Source organism: Gymnodraco acuticeps, unplaced genomic scaffold (assembly GCF_902827175.1).
Source record: "Gymnodraco acuticeps unplaced genomic scaffold, fGymAcu1.1, whole genome shotgun sequence".
Lineage (NCBI taxonomy): Eukaryota > Metazoa > Chordata > Actinopteri > Perciformes > Bathydraconidae > Gymnodraco > Gymnodraco acuticeps.
The window spans coordinates 211,470-229,574 of NW_022990887.1; the positions used below are offsets into that span (position 1 = coordinate 211,470).

An 18,105-nucleotide genomic window follows, 5' to 3' on the forward strand; every position below is an offset into this window, starting at 1 on the left:
TAGTTCTTACGTTTGATATAGATACTTTATTGATGCCAATTTGGGAACTTATTTCAATTATTTGTATTAATTATATAATCATATTATTTTAATGTGTTTTTTTTTTTAATGGTATTTGAAGGTCACAGATATTACAAGTCAGATAAGGTATGTTATTTGCTATTTCTTCAACTACATGCATGGCAGTAGTTCAAATAGTTTTTTCGTGTCCTTTTTTAAGTAGTTAATTACTGTAACTACAACAAATCTGACAGCTTTGCTTTATAATCATTTTCATAACATTTGCTTATATCTTTTTTGATTCTAATAATGAGTTATTTTTAATATCCTGAGAGCGTTTTCTCTTACTTTGACCGATATACCACCCTCATCTTTATTTGTCCTTTGCTTGGAGAGAGAAATTGACTTATTCCCAACTTCTAGTAATGTTGTTTTAAACATACTGTATATATTCATAGCTTAGCTGAACTATTCAAATCTTTAATATATTAAAACATCCCATTTTGCACAGCTAAACACCCACTTCCCTAATATTTCCACTTGCTTTCTTGTCATTTGTAATAATAGCATACACAACACTGGGAAGTAACCACTAACCAATGTTTATATCTAGTACTGAAGAGTTACCTATTCATTGTGATGGAAACTTCTGAAGCAATCATACATTTTAAAACCCACCAGATATGCAGTTTTAAAAACTCTACACCCTAAAATTAGAATGTGAGTAGGATGCAACTCTTCGGATGGCTAGTGTTGCGAGTTACAAGAACACCTTAAAACATACAACTAATTATTTTAAGCTACTTAATTGAACATGTGTGGTTCAATTCACACATTCACTTTTCCCTCCACACACACACACACACACACACACACACCTGAAATCTAAGAAGAAATGGATCCAACAACGCTTTGATTTTTGACAAAGTTGTTTTTACTTTGCAGTACAGAAATCATTTGAGCCCAAGACGTTTCTTTTAAGTGGTTTGAAGACAGAGTATATCACACAGGGCTCTCATAAATTCAATACTGCTGCAGTACACATTTGGTCCTTCTTAAGCAAATACACTCATCCACACTTCCCATTAACCTGCTCTTCCATCACTGTGCATGATACAGGAACTAATGTATCTCTAATGCATCATGGTGTATATAAAGCCGTTTTGAACAGCTTTGGGTAGTTTACGCTGGGCTACAGTCACCCTTTGTGGCTTGGTCTTTATTGTGTCTGGCTATGCTGGAGACTAGACAGTAAAAGGGGTTAAAAAGACACAAAGATATCTAATCCAATCACCCCTTGCCCCTCGTTCTGCTGATATGAACAGGGACCCTCTCTAATGGCTGTCAGATGCACAAAACCAAGCCACCTTCCTCACCCTGACATGAACAAATACTTGCAAAGACCAATAACTGACGTATAGATATTTACTTCCAAACGCTTTTTTCTTTTACAATAACAGAAAAATGTAACCCCCCCACTCCCACCCCAACGTATATCCACTATGTAAGATACTTTTGAATATGAATCGTCATTTCATTTGGCATCTTTGGACTATAAATCAACATGATAAGCAGAAGTATGTAGGGTATTAACTGTATATTAGGCATAACCAGTGTTTAGTGCAACATCCAACAGAATGAGATTTGATAAAGCATAGCCCCCTCCCTGAAAAATATCCCACAATAACTATAACAAATCTCTAGATATATCATGAGCTTCCTCAAGAGGAAAAGCCATGTACTTGGATGATCAGCCAGCCCATTACATTTTTGTGAAGGATTTCTAATTTGAATTGTAAGATTTCAGTTGTCGGCAGCGTCGTCATCTTTGATAATCAGGAGTGTTGGGGATGCTCGGACTCTACTCTACGTCTCCGAAGCAGTCTTGCTTCGTGCGCTCCATCTCGGAAAAGTCAAATTCTGAGCCGGTCATCCTCTGGTAGATGTCTTTGATGTCGTCACAGGTGGTCTCGAAGTGAGTCGTGGCATCGTAAGTACGAGAGATGAACATCTAGAGGAGGAAAAACAAACAGCGGTCAAAGAGGCATTTTGTTGTGGTTATTATTTTATTTTTACAAGACTGTATTTGTGACGTGCTCCATCGAAATCAGTCGCATTGACCCGAAGACACATTTTGAGTTGTATGCACTGCTGGAAAGAGGAGATTCCTAGCTTTCTAATGATATCAGGATTGTTGTTGTTGTTCTCCAAATATTGAGCAAAATACGTCACATTATATAACGACTGTCACCGAGTCGTCGTTTTGAGACAAAGGCCTTCAAAGTTTCCTCTTCTCTGGAATCCATCGATCTGATTGGTTATCAGCAAATTATCAAAGTAGTACGGAGGGAAGATATTTTCGTTTGGATTACTGGTCTGGGGGAAGCTTGCAAGTGTGTGTGTACTTGTGTGTGTGTTTGTGTAATTTTGCATTTGTGTGTGAGAGAAAATAACTTTGCTTCGAAAGATTACAAAAAGGTTTCCCTAGCAACTGCTTTCTGTTTTTACAGGTGGCAGGAAACGTATCTTAGAAGTGTTTCCTGTGCGGGTTGTTTTTTGCTGACGTTCACTGCCCCGCACGCAACAGCAGGAACAAAGCTTAAGTGCTGCAAAGACGTAACGAGGTATGCTTGTTAAATAAAAGCCAGGTCGATTCTTCTGTTACAGTGAGTGCCTTACTTTGATGGAGGGTATACTAAAGTATCCTTTTTATTGAGCAGTTGAGCAGTTGAGCTGACTTACTATGCAAACGTGGACACACATGATGAAATCTGAAACCAACAGGAATCCTGAGCGAGGTTTTTAAGGTGCAACAGGAGTGTTGTTATATTGGTTGGGCCATTGTCTCAAAGGCAAGCTCTGTCTCAAGTCCTGAGCAGGTATACAGTCAATTGTGTTCTCAAGCTTTTCTATAGCCGACATCCAGTGTTTTTTTCAACCGTTCCCAAAAAAAGGTGATTTTGCTCTGCCAAACGTTTCGAGTTTAAAATCCTCTTACATGACAGAGAAGCTGAGGACGTCACTGTAAGAAAATGGAGGGGAATCTTGTTTTGGCTGTGTCTGTCTATCCGGAGTTGGCTTCTCTATATAAATATATATTAAATAATGTATTATATTACATTATTGGCTCTGCATTTGATTATTACCAGTTACAATAATAACTTCATAATTAACTACGTCTGAAAGCAGAAGTCTAGGGCAAATCATTGAAAGCAAATATTCAACAATTCCACCAATTGTATTGTATATAATATTCTTTGCAAGCTCTTGTGGGGCCACATAAAAGGAGGTCGCGGGCTGGGTTAGGCTCACGCCTGTTGTAAAGAAACAAACAGGAAAGGACAGATTGCTCGAGCGGTAGAAGAGGGATCGTACCTGGCTGTCGGTGCCCATGTCAGTTGGTGCGTACTGGTCACTGACGCTGACAAACTTCTGCTCGATGGGCTTGATTAGCTCCAGGGCTGAATCGATCTCCTTCTCAGGGTCGCTTGTTTCCACTGTGGTGCTGATGATGGCGATATATTTACCTTGTGCGGCCACGTTGTGAGCAAAGGAGACCAGACAAACGTAGATGTCTGTACATTGAAAACAAAATCTGCTGGTTACCCTCTGCTGGTTAGGGTTAGGGTAAATTAAAAAGGTTATTATAAAATATTTTGATATTATGAAGATGCATTTCATTTGGTTTAGCTGGAAGTCGATGCACTCATAACTGGGTAATATCTGATGATAGGAATATAAAAGTTCACAATGGACTTCACACATTTGTTGTCGTAGTTTTCAATATTTAAATGAACAGAATAATATCGTAGGTTGATAAAACACCACTCCTTGCTCAAGCTTCCTTTCCCTTATCTGCAAATCAACCTTTCTATTTTAATTAGACATCTACAGAGTACTCCGCTATGACAAGGACACTATCTTCAGAAGTGATTTACGGATATGAAAAGCGTAAAGTCAAAGACATGCTCTCATTTCCTGTGTGCGCTCACCATGCTTCCTGCCGACCTGGCTCTGGGGGATGATGATCTGGCAGGAGTTGACGTCACCAGTGTTGGCGATGGGGTGATTTAAGATGCAGATGGCTCGGATCACCTGACCCACTTTGGTGGCGCGGTCCATAGCGTAGCTCGGGTCGCAGATCAGCTGCTTGCACCTGGCGATCTGCGGGGGCAACAGCCAGAGGTCAGATGGTTGCCAACAGGAATTCAAACATATTTGAGAGTCAAATACTCACCTCTCCCTCAGACTTGACTCCCACCACCTTCCCATCCTCCACCACGATCTCCTCGATGGGCTTGTTCAACATATACGTCCCGCCGTAGATGGCACTCAGCCTGGAATGATAACACACCGTGGTACACTATTAGTTATTAAACACAAACGTTGGATCTGATAATAGATAGGGAGATTTCTTTATTTGCATTTAACAGCAGTGCAGCTAAACGATTAACAACGCTGCGATATCAAATATATCGGATTCCCCCAGACTTTGCCGCCATTTAGCAGCTTGTTGTATACACAAATATTACACATCTGTGACTAAGGAAGAGTCCCTTACCTGGCAAACCCTTGTGGAAGCTCTCCCAGGCCGTACAGTGGGTAGAGGTATGGGCTCTTTCCATGCATGGCCAGAGACTCGCTGTAAAGCTTGATCCTTTTTATCGTATCGAGGCAAGGTTGATCCAGGTAGCTAAGTGGAGAGAGACGGAGAACAGATAAAACTCCATCCAACACATGCAATTATATAATAAAATAACAAACCACAAGAAAGGAAACTGACTCGTCTGTGCGGTGGAGGGCCAGGGAGTGGCCAGTGAAGTCCATGACATCCTGACCCAGACTGAACTTCGCAAAAACGTCCCTCATTGGAGTCTTTGTGGGGTCGATGCCTTCCATGGTTTTGGGGTCTTCCGGGTCATACTTAGCGACAAACTGAAGGAAGTTTTTAAAGCGCCTTTTCTCAAATAAGCCCATCAGACCTTTAGGAAAGCAAGAGTTTGAACTTGAGTTGATTTACAACAATCAACAACAATTTACAACAGCATTAGGCGCTTTCACACCAAGTACTTTGCCGTACTTAGTTAATTCTTTAGTTCTGATGAACTAAGTACTGATGAACTAAGTACTGATGAACTAAGTACTGATGAACTAAGTACTGATGAACTAAGTTCTGATGAACTAAGTACTGATGAACTAAAGAGCAGATCGAAGTCCCTGAGGGTGGATTAGGCAAATGAAGCCGCTGACGTCACTTCTTCTTCTGCTTTGGGTAGGGCTGGGCGATTTTTTCGGTTTTCACGATTAATCGCATTTTTACTTTCCTACGGTTTGTGAAATGGCTAAACCGAAAAACCGCGATTTTTTTTTGGATCTGTAATCAAGTTCCTGCCGTTGCTACATTAGTTCAAACAGTAACAACGCACTATTTTTCTTAGCGGATGCATGTCAATTTAAATCAATACAAAACTATTTTTTAAATCAATAAAATCATTTTCTAAATCCATAAAAGCATTTCAATTAATATTGGGAGTCATGTCGTTACTTTGCTGAGAATTTGGCCATGTAATAAGCGGGATAATGTGCACATTGCACATTGCATAATGTGCCTTCATGCCGATCCCTCCGCAAAAAAAACGGCTCGTTCGCGGGCGAGAGCCGGCTCCCGTCGTTCACTTAAATAGTTCGCGACCGACACATCACTACGACAGACGTAGCATAAAAATGTCCACGAACACAGATGAAGAAGAACTCATTCCTAAAAAAGGTACCACTTCAGTAAGTTCAGTTGTATGGAAGTGGTTCGGGTACAAGCAGTCAGACATAGAACAAACAACTGTTCTGTGTAAGGTCTGTAGAAAGACGATCGCTGCAAAACATGGGAACACAACCAACTTATTCCAGCACCTGCGACAGAGACATGCAGTGGTGGAAGCTACATGAAGCTAACTTCCCAAGACTGAGTTATCTGGCCAAGAAATATCTCTCCATTCCTGCCACAAGTGCCCCTTCGGAGAGGGTTTTCAATACGGGGGGTAATATTGTAACATGCCAAAGAGCATGCCTCAAGCCAGAGGCAGTAGACAGGCTTGTCTTCCTCGCGAAAAACCTGTAGAAAACTTCCTAGAAAGTTAAAGGGATGTTATTTTGTTTGAGGGTATTTTTTTATTATCATTATTTGTTGTATTTGTATCATTCAACATGATGATATTTTTAAATGATGAAACCAGTCTGAAGTGATTTTTTTGTTTGATGCCAACAGCAAGACTAACCTGGAATTCATGCATTGCAATTATTCTAATGGTTAACTTCCTGCAAGCTATAACAAACCCCAATATTACCTTTCCTGAAATCAACATCCTGTAACCTGATTTATTTTGGACATGTTTTTTCTATTTCACTATTATATTAAAAACATATAACAATATATATTTTATTTTTTTAAATGTTTAACTGATGACCTATAGCCTTTATATTTTGTATTGGAACATAACAAAAACATATTTCATAAAACAGTTTTACATTTTCAAAGATATATGAGGCTTTATACTTTCTTTTAATTTTCTTTGAGATATGATTTGTTGAAATGATTGACAAAAGTGTATAATGTATATTTTTCTCACATAACTAAATATGCAACCCAAATTATTCTGGACAGTGATATTTAATAGGTTTTCTTTCCATGCAGGTGCATTTGGAAATAATAGAAATGTTGAAATTGAAATGAAACCAGATGCAGTCAACATTTCTAACATCAGATTCAGTATTGGCATTTTTTTCATCCGTGAACCTTTGTTGGAAATGTGGATGATCCCAAAATAAAATGTCAAGTCCTCGCATCTTTACTCCAACCATCTGTTTTATTCTTCTTTTTACTCGCCATACTTAACTCACCACATCCAGGAGGATCCATATCATTTCAGAAAAAAAATCGAGGTTTAAATCGAAAATCGTCCATTAGTTAGAAAAAATCGAGGTTTTATTTTTAGGCCAAATCGCCCAGCCCTAGCTTTGGGTTTACTGGCAGGCCGCAAACAACTTCACGGCGTATACTGCCACCCGAAGCCCACGGCCAGAAACGCCGACACCTCCTCATCTCCACCGCTCCCATGTTTTATTTTGTGTTGCCATAAGTTAGTCTCTCTGGGTTTCTGCGCTGGGCTAATGCTAATAATGCTAATGTGAGGAAAATAAAATGGCGGCTTCACAAAACTTTTTGGGAGTGTTACGGGGCGTGGTTTGCAATCCGCCCAGCCAATCAGAAATGGGAACCTTTTCCTCCCACGAAAGTACCTGCTCTCTAGCAGGGACTGAAAGGGGGTGAAAGGTTCTCATGAACTAAGTTGGTGTGAACGCACATTTTCGGAACTATATCGGAACTATACTGGGAAAAGTACTCCGGTGTGAAAGCGCCCATTGCTACATGCAACCAGCTTCTAATAATGTGAAGGGTTGTGAAGTGTAACTATAGAAAGACACAAACGCAGCTTATAAATAACAAACTATTCCCTGACGGCTTCAAGACGTTCACACATTCTTTTTAAAACCCCCGTTTAGTTGATCCTCAGATTACTTACTTGATGACAGAGCCTCAGCCTCAGTGGAGGGGACTTTATAGATTTTGCCCTTCTTGTACACATAGCTGCCCTCAATCACTTTGAAGTCCAGGTACTTGGTCACCTTCGTGATGAGCAGCATGCGCACCAGCTGGCCTGAGGGAAGAAGATGCAGACATCAGCGTTACTTTCACAAACACATAAAGTTAGGATATTGCTCTATGCATGAAACATTTATCTAATATCAACACCAATGTCATAAAGACACTTTAATGATATTGCCGTAGTAACTGTGGCAGGTGGTTCCTGCTTTTATTTGAAGATGTTTCATATACTAAAGGTTGCTAAAACCATATAGAAGTGATTTTCAACCATTGGGAGAGATCGTCAGGTGTGCCGTGGGAAATGGTCCAATTTCACTTAATGCTCTTCATGTCTTTCCTTTTTGTAAAGCACTTTGAATTGCCTTGTGTTTGAAAGGTGCTATATAAATAAACTTGCCTTGCCTAATCTGGTTCAAAACAACTCTGCCATAAAGCAGCAATAACAGCCTACATTCATGTCCCAAGATAAGGCTGTGTGTGATCTCAGTAATACCGTTGGCCATCAGGAATTTAGGGATCAGGTCCACGTTCCAGTCCCGGCCTTTCCCCATTGATTCACTCGGTTTCCCCGGCAGGCTGAAGCGCTTGTAGAGCTGAAGGGAGACACAGAAACCGTCATGACTCACATGCTTCAGCGGCAGTTACAGCAGATGTGGTAACCATTCAAAGGGAAACTCTTTAGCGACGCTAGGGCTGCACGATTTGGGGAAATAATCTAATTGTGATTTTTCTGACAGATGTTGCGATTCGATTCGCGATATTTGTTTTTAAGCGAGCCAGCGGAAGTTTATTGTAAAATGCGGCCATATCTCCGGCTAGAGGCTACCGTCCTAAGTATAAACATAGTCATCATCATCATCTGTGTGAGAGGGGAAACAATACATTGAAATAGTCGTAGTGAAAAGAGATCTATAAAGAAGCTACCGGAACTAAAACACTGCATCGTTTGATTGAGCCTGAACTGACCGCATCTAAACATTATTTGCCCCTAAGTGCAAACCAAAGGTTCCCAAACCATTTGATGCAGGGCCGAGAGGAAGCTATATGATTCGGCGAACAATTGAATTAGGTTGCTATGCAGCAGTGAGCGATGAAACAGAAGTTAAAAGTGCTATTTTTAGGCAATAGCATAGGTCTCAGATATATACAAATATATTAAAAACATGTCTATGAAGTGTTTTGCTCAAAATACCAAACCCATCCTAGCCATGCCTCATATCCCTCTATTTCACTTCCTGTTTCAAAAGTGCTGATTTGGGTATAAAGCTTTAAAAATAAAAGGAGGGGTCTGAGCTCATGCGGGACCCGGCAGCTACTGTCTAAACTAAATGCTGCCGTGATGAAACGCCATATCATGGATTATCAAGGATTCTCTCTGAAACAGTTTGGAGCTCAAAGGCTTTCTCTCTTGCCGGTTATACCACAAGGTGAGTTCCTTTTTACTTCCTGCTTCTTCACACACATGCTCTCCAGTACAGGTTAGCTCTGAGTGTTAGCGATGCTAATGTAAACACAGACCATATTACGTCCAAAACAGTCGGGCATTGTTTCTGATAGCAACGTTTCTGATTGGGCCGTGGGTCCACATTTCAGATATGACGTCATATCGGACGCAAATCTGGATCAGCTCCGTTGTTCCCCCGTTTTTAGAGATTTGGGTACGGAGGAAAAGAGAGAGGGTTTTATTTTCTGACGCTGCGTGAGTTCCCTGACGCACCGAGGACACATGTTTATGTAGAGAAGACATCAGAAAGTGCATTTTGCATGATAGGTCCCCTTTAAAACTAATTTAAATAAAAAAGTAGATATACCGGAATAACCTGTATTGTTGTAAGCGTTGTAAGTAATGAGGAAGTAGAAATGAAAGGATATTATTGTGTAGACATTCTTTCTAATTAAACATGTATAGACTTTTCATTTCCTGCTGATTCTTTCAGTTCTACTTCACTACAAGACTAGGTTTTAAATTCTGTTTAAACTCCGCTTATAAATCAAATCGTGTTTGCCAAATCCTAAAGCTTCTTCGCGTCTCTGATGCCACTCTAAATGATGGAATTACCAGCACAACTTATGCCAACGTTTTGAAATTCATGGAACATTTCTTGCGGGGTTGTGGTCAGAACTTCTGTTTGTTTATTTGGTCAGAACTTCTGACCACAACCCCGCAAGTTTAGCCAACTTCTGACTCAGAAGTTGGCTAAACTTGTTTTTTTCCGACCTTGAAAGCACGTGCTTCACCGGGAAGAAATCCCACAGCACCCTTCTGCGGCCAAAAGCATTTAAAGACGCCAGGCCTCAAGGCTGTAGCTTTCCCTCGCAATGTGAATGACTTAAAGCTAAAGTACATCACTGACAGGAGTCTAATCTGTCTAAATCATGGAAAGCCTTCAGGTTTTAACACAAAATCTATTAAAAAGGCGGAAAAAATGTCACATACTACAAATGTGTCAAATATCATGCAGTCAAATATGAACTTTTGGGGCCCTTTTCTCAAACTTGTTAACAGGATGAAGTTCCCAAACATTCCTGATTAAACTTTAAAATGTTGGAGCGGTTGTCGCGGGGAGGAGGTGCTGCCGTACTGACATGTATTGTTTATTATTGACATTTTTGTTTTAGCTGACTGGTTTTCTATTTATTTGTTTGTTTATTTTGTGTACGTCTGTTTTTGTACGTCTGTTTGTCTTCTGTCTGTGTGGGATTTTGTTTGCCCTGGCAGCATTTACATTGTTACTCTACCTATTTTTCTATAAATCAGGGTCTATGCAGGAATCCTGAAGTCAGATGTAAGACCTTTTAAGACCCTTTCCATACATTTTAAGACCTCATCTCCACTTGGAGTTTTAACCGGTTACCTTGGCAACACACTTTACCTCACATTGACTATATACAGTATTGATTGTCCTTCCTCCTTATCTTCCAACCATTTGGACGCAGACTTGCATTTCCCCATAACGATGTTGTTTAACAACCGGCGTAAACGGACCTCCGCGCTATCAAGCAGTGAGCGTGCGATGTCCTGTTCAGATGACGTCAAACCCAACGGGATGCCATCAATAAACTACACAGAATCACACTACACACCTACGCCATGATTACATTCAGGCAGACTGTAGAGACCAACCTCTTTGGACCATTTATATACTTATTGAAAACAAGCTACAAAATGTAATACCTTAGAAAATGCTGTTTAATACTTTTTAATAGCCTTCATTTTCTCTAAATTGATTTATCAACTTTTAATACTTTTTAAGACCCCGCGGACCCCCTGATAAAGTGAAGATTTATTTACCTACTTGTGATACATGCTCTGATAGAATAACTGTATGCTGTTGAAAAAACACAATAGACAAAGTTTAAAAAAAATATATATATATATATTCAAACTTACATCTTCCAGAGGCGTGATGGAGGCACTCTCCGCTCCATAGTAGGAGTTACGGTCCATGTGCAGGACCTTCTTCCCCTTCACCGACATGATGCCTGATAAAATGCATTCCTGTTGGAGGAGACAGAAGAGGAGTTAGACCGAGACCCAAGGGATGCTGGGGAAATCCTCCTAATAACACTGCATGTGTCATTACGGCACTTAAGATTAATATTGATTTAATTGTTATTAATTCACACGCAGCAGGATTAACAACAACCCCTTCATAAATATAGCTACAGGCTCCAAATCATAGCTCATCATCAGATCAGCACCACTGCCACACAAGCTTTAACTGTCTTCAACACTTGTTTTATTGTAAATCTTCTATAGAGCCAGCTCGAGTTTCCCGTTTGTTAAATTGCCTTAAATGAAATCCCCTAAAGGTTGGCTTAAAGGGTGTTCCTGGAATAAAACTGGTTGGTTTTGACAATATATTAAACCATTTGTAAGTCTCTCGAGGGCGTCCAAACATATTAATGATTCGAGAGAAGATCGAGAGTTTTTATCGCTTGAAATAACGAAAAGGAAAAAGGACAAGGACATCCGGCTGCTGGAGGGGGTTTGGGAGCCGAAACAGCCGGCGCTTTAAGAGAGCCGAGCCAAATGATCCGGCTCACTAACGTAAAAAGACAGCATCTATAAGGGACGGCTCAAGTCAAAATTCAAGCACCCCCCCCCGCTGTGGACGCCCTCTCAGCCCTGGTCTGGCGGAAACACTGGACACACCCAATACCAACATAATGTCAGACATGCTTGTGTGGAGCTGGGAGGATGATTATAGCTTTCACATGGCTGTACGTCTCAGAGCCTGGGTTATGACGAGGGAAAAATACCTGTTTGCGAGAGTCTGGAATTCACACAGTCCAAAGGCAATAATGCGATTACTGTGTGCATCATGTGACTGTGTGGACTTGACTCGTTACTAGTTTTACTATAATGACAGCTTACAACACGATAGTACAGGGTATGACATGTGTCTCAGGTGACTACACCGCAGCATGACTTTCACTCCCTTTGTAAAGACACTGTCGCTTGTTATAAAACACAGGAAGTGCATTTGTTCCTTTTAATTCGCATGAAATGGTATGACTCTTAAGAGGCCAAAAATAGCTACACATTTATGACATTATGATGAATGAAAGATCATGCACACAACCTCAATGCAACCCTGACTAGTAGGGGTGTAACGGTACACGTACCCGTACCGAAATTATTCGGTACGGGCCCTTCGGTTCGGTACAGGTGTGTACCGAAGTGTACCGAACGAATATAACGTTAAACGTAAAAAATTGAGAACGTGAATAACTTCTTGGAAGTAATCTCAGGTGCTGCGTCGCAGCATTCAGAGTAATTTGCTCACATTGGGTTCAACGCGTCATAGAGCGAGCAAGTCATTTCATTGGATGAGAGGCATACTATGAGAGCTGGTCAGAGGGATGCGTTCAAATGTAGTCAGTAATTTTAGGAACTGTCGAAAATTAATGGCGAACGCAGATAAAGTTGAGCTCGAAAATCCTCCAGAATCATTGAAGTCTCCGGTTTGGGAACATTTTGGTTTCGCAGTTACGTACAAGGATGACGGACAAAGACAGGTGGACCGAACCAAAGCTGTTTGTCGGCATTGTTCAACTAACATTGGTTACGCGGCTGGCAATACATCAAACTTGCACACTCTTGAAAAGGCATCACCCGAACGTGAATATCACCGGTACCAAAAGAAAAAAGACTGAAGTGCAAACCCAACTCCCGCTAGCATGTAAGCCTCCACCACTCGCAAAGAGTTCAGACCGAGCCAAAGCTATTACAAACGCCAAATATCCTTATGTTGCCATGTTAGCAAAGCGCTACCTGGCTGTATCTGCTGCCTCTGTCCCTAGAGAGGGTGTTCTCCACAGCAGGAGACATTGTTAGTGCCAGCAGATCTGCCCTTTCGGCAAGCAATGTGGACAAGTTCATCTTTCTTTAAACAACATGAAAATACAATGACAAGCAAGTCCTAATGTCAAGCTGGCTGCTTAGGTACTAGTTCAGTTCAAATACAGATTATTTCAGTTCATCGAAAAGCTGCACCTTAATGTTTATTTTATTTTGTATTTTTTTTAGTGAAGATTCACAGTTTAATAAAAAATAAAAAACCCAAAACTAATAGTTTATGTTTTGTGAGTACTAGTACAGTAAAGTTCAAATACAGATTATTTCAGTTCATCGAAATGCTGCACCTTAATGTTTATTTTATTATATTTTGTATTTATTTGAGTGAATACATTATTCACAGTTTAATAATAATAAAAAAAATATATATATATATGTTTTGTTTTGTGAAAAAAAATTCTGCTGTACCGAAAACGTACCGAACCGAACCGTGACCAAAAAACCGAGGTACGTACCGAACCGAAATGTTTGTGAACCGTTACACCCCTACTGACTAAGGATGGGTATTGTTAAGGTTTTAATGGTACTACTACTTTTATCGATACCGCTTATCGACCCGGTCTTTTAACGGTACTCATATCGGTTCTTTTGGAGAACTAAACAAATTGTGAACAAAACAAACATTGCTTTTTATTTTAATTAAATACATAATATTTCACTTCAAAAGAAACAACAGTGTTTTAACAAATGGTATTAAATAATCTAATGACAGAATAGCTCAAACTTTAACAACATAAATAACTCAGTTTCCTCTAATCATTAACCCATGTTTGTATCATAGAGTTAACCCTGTGTGTTGCTGCTAGCATACAGAACACCTGACGTGGAAACGTTCCTCGTGGATGGGGCTACAGAGCCATCTCCTGTGTGTGTGTGTGTTGCTGCATGTAGCAGCTGCGTGTGTGTAAACTGCCCCGCCCCCTCGCACACAGACGGGAGAGAGATCTCGTCTGGATTGGAAAGCTCGAAAATACTAAAGATAATGAATGGATTCTGCAGTCTTCTTGCGTATTAGAAACGGAGCTGGCGACACTAAAACTGCAATATAATGTTTGTGTAGCAATAATACAGATACATATATTTTACATGTCTCCAGTACGGATAAAAAGACCGATAACGTCGGAGCTTAACGGTACCACGCCACGGTCTTGAATCATTCAGCCCCGGGGCTCGGTACCCATCCCTAACCCTGACAAATAACTGCAGTTGTAAAAGGATAAAAGAAAAGGTTTGCATTTTAAACATAACTTAAGTGAAGTTTTCAATCTCAATGAAAGCTGTAATAGACAATAGTCATATTTAAATAACGTCAAAACGTAACGTAGGGTGCAGGATGCAGTGGCAAGCTAAATAGCACATTAGTCTTAAACTCATTTTGCTAATCCATGGTTAGTGAATCCTTCTGTTGGCTTTACAATATCCTCCTTTTTCTTTGGATTTATCTTTTTAAAAATCGCATGCTCCTCTGCCAAAGCTTCATTACTGAGTTTCTGCTTTTTTCCTAACATGTGTGAGGGACATAGACGGATGTTTTTGTTCATGTGCTTGTAGTTTGTGCTTTTTTATGGGCACTAATTATTGACCTGTATGACCATTATATCCGGCAGCAGGGCAGCCTGCACAGTGTAACATGCAAAGAACTTAACAATGCTGTTATCTAAGCCTAACACAGCATCACCCATAAGTTGGAGACACTACTTTGTTCCCTTGTGACCATGAGTAGTGATGTTGTTTGAAAACAGTGTAAGGATTAATGGCAAACTTAATTGCCCCTCTCAGTGACATACCTACTACTGTACATCCTGCAACATCCTAGCTTAGTTTCTGCATAGGTGCTCTCCCGAAACACAGCATGCCCCAGTGAAGTTGGATTGTACCTATTGTAGGATCTTGCAATGACATTGACTTTAAGGAGTGATGTGTCACTGTCATTCATTTGGCGTGACGACTGAAGCCGAGCTACAGCTGCTTGTGTAACTACAGGCTTTGACACGGAGCCAGAGGCAGCGCCGCGTTGTCATCACTACCTCAGCGAGATAGCAGCGGCCATGCTGACGGAGAGGAAAACACACTGTGTACAGTCAGACAGAAAGCTAACGGAGTAGAACACATTGGGACCAAAGGCTACGTCTCAGTTCAATTTGTAACTCTTAAAACCCATTTTAAAAAATCGGAGAGGATGAGACGCGGCAAAGTCCAACAAGAACACAACCACTATCTCTGCAGTCCAAAAACTTGAAAAATCACATGACAGGAAATCACGATCACAGCAAGACTATACACGTTTTTTTACAACACTGGAACACTTCTGAACACTTCTGAGTGTTTCAGGTCAAAAACAATCTGTTTTGTGATAAAACATCTCTTTGCAACACAGCAGATAAAGTTACACATGCACAACAATCCGAGGGGTTTATTAAATTAGAGAGGAATGTGTTCGATTAAAAGGAATTTAAATTCTTAAGACAACATGTTCTAGCAGTGTCTATATTAGTAATGATATCTGTATGACAGTAATGCAAATCTTTACATTTCGTAGGTCTTTGTTGTCATTGATCACTTGATGTCTCATGCCTTACATTTCTAGACAAGCTAATCTTTATGATCTCCAATGAATGCAAGCATTGTGTTCGTTTCCTTAACATACAGTTTACATAGATACAAATAGACAAAGATAAGCAACAACTGATTTTCTAAAGCCCAATGTGATGTCTTTATTTATACGTCTTGTTTTACACGTTTTGAATGCATTACTGTATTCCACTGCACTAATGCTAGTTCTCCCTTGGTAGTAGCACGGCCTCCTCGATCACTGAAATGCTTCTCTCGTCTTCAGACAAAAAGCTGCTTACTGTGGATCACCATGAGAGCATCAAAATGTGCACCAGACTGCATTTAGGTACAGTTTGATTTCCTGTGCCAAGCCACTCCCCTGATGTGTCATTAGAAGTGGACAGATGGGAAACCCAATCCCCCAATCGTTTAACCCGATAACATTAAAAAAGGTGGAATTGATGGCATCGAAGGATACAAAACGAGTGCGTCACTAATATATCATATTGGAAGTTTGTGTATCTAAGTTATTATGAAGCCATCTGTACAATAGTAAATTGCTTTAATAGAAAAACTAAAACCATGTGAAACTACATTTTACAAACGGTCTGCAGGGCTTTTTAACCTGGCAGGAAGTCAGTGTATTTCTCGGTTCACTGAACTCACAGAGGACTGTACTTTCGGTTCCTCAGTCTTAGTGGAACCACACCGAAATGTGAGTTAAATCCGCAGCATTCCTAGAAACTTAACCAGCCCCCTTTCTGTCAGACAGTACCCTTTCTATTGCATGGTGAATTCTGACAAAGTGAATGGGAATAGCCCACAAAAAACCTTAAATCAAACGATATCAGAAGTTAGTAGGACACATGGAGTTCAATCTCAACAGATTAACAACACATTGCTAATCGTTCTTCCTCTTTGTACATAGAATCAGTGCAAACTATTGTCTCAGTTGTATATGCTTCTCATTGCTATATTATATTGCAATTTGTCGTAGTGTAAAACCTTGTTTATACACTGTGCGGACGTAATTAAAATGTTTTTATTTATTTTTTTAAAAGGTATTCATAATGTAACAATTAGTCAACTAACGTACAGATTGGTATATTAATTGAGACTGTTCCATATTATTCTGAAAATAGTTTTTTTTATTACTGAGAATATGTATATATTGTTTTTTACATTATTGATGTTACGTATATCTTTATTTTATTCAAGTAATGTTGTAATTATTGTAGATTGACTGTCCAAATGCTAATAAAGTATCGATCCATCTATCTAGACATAATTGTACTCCCCAGCCTGTTGAGTCCACCGCACTGACAGGAGCGGAACAAAAACGTAACATAGCTACATATGGTGTCACGATTTTACTACTAGTATTACTTAGCTTTCATGAAATGACCCTAATGTTTGAAAAAGGGTGTTTACTGTACCCTGGAGATTAACCGGTGAAGCTGACACGTCGCTATTCTGTTGTTAGCAGGCTAGCTTAATTTAGCTCGGCTCACTTTAGCAGACGAATCATCCGATTATCTTGACGGGGAGCCTGAAGATTCATTTAAGAAAAAACGCTAAAATAGCTGTATTTAACAACATAATACATAATAGACACAGCAATACAGTGAGAGTTGATGTGTTATTGTGTCAGTTGACATGTAACTTGGTGTCGTTAATCTTCACTGGTAGCATAATGCTAGCAGTTATCTTCCCTGCTCCCAGTTCCTATTCGTTTAGGTTAGCATCTAAGCTAGCTACTTAGCTCTACTGATTAGGCCCAGTTAGCTCGAAGCTAAGACGTTGGAAGCTAACTGCCGTTGGTAACAGGTTGCAAATCACTTCCTGCGCTGATAAACAACAGCTAGAATACTTCCTTACCGTGAGTCCGGTGCCCAACACGATAACGTCGTACTCTTCATTCATTTTTCAAGTCTTTTACGACTCTGCTGCTGAATATCGAGAAAGAAGAAAATGGAGATCAACGGGTCTGGAAATGAGAGGGGCTGCGGCTCAGCGTCAGGCGCCTCTTGTGGGCGGGGCCTGGGCCTGTCAATCAAACGAGAGGCAGGGAGGCAAGAGGGCAGACAGAATATACTTCACTCGTATTTATTTTATATGCTTTAGTTGTCTGCATGGGCGTTGAAAAAGTGGTGGGGACAATTTCTCGAGATTTAACAGCGTATGAGAAGACAAAATGTGTCCCTCCCCGTCCCCTAGGTGAACCGAAAGCGCCTGCATGAAAAATGCATAGACCTCTGGACCACCATAGTGTTTTTAAATAATGAACCCCCAACTATAGGTCTTGCTGTGATGTTTTTTCTTTATACAGCAACAAGCACACAGGTATGGAGGACAGAACATGACACAAGTGCAAATTAAATGAATGCATAAATACAGGAATAAATAAAGGAATGAAAACAGAAAGGAACACAAAAATACAAGAATAAAGAAATGTGAAAAATAAATGTGGGAATATATACAGGAATAAATAAATACAAGAATAAATATGGAAATAAATAAATGAATGTAT

The 18,105-nt window shown here is 40.0% G+C and overlaps 1 protein-coding gene across 1 annotated transcript; it reads right to left on the reverse strand.

Annotated features, from left to right (window-relative positions):
• Positions 1-911: 911 nt before the first annotated feature.
• LOC117557620 (rab GDP dissociation inhibitor beta-like) lies at positions 912-17,757 on the reverse strand. The gene is made up of 10 exons (XM_034233520.1): positions 17,454-17,757; positions 11,052-11,159; positions 8,154-8,253; positions 7,578-7,712; positions 4,784-4,982; positions 4,562-4,693; positions 4,238-4,337; positions 3,993-4,164; positions 3,376-3,575; positions 912-2,011 (listed from the first exon to the last, which is right to left on the reverse strand). The coding sequence occupies exons 1-10, from the start codon at positions 17,496-17,498 to the stop codon at positions 1,862-1,864; spliced, it is 1,341 nt and encodes a 446-aa protein (XP_034089411.1). The 5' UTR covers positions 17,499-17,757; the 3' UTR covers positions 912-1,861.
• Positions 17,758-18,105: the final 348 nt, after the last annotated feature.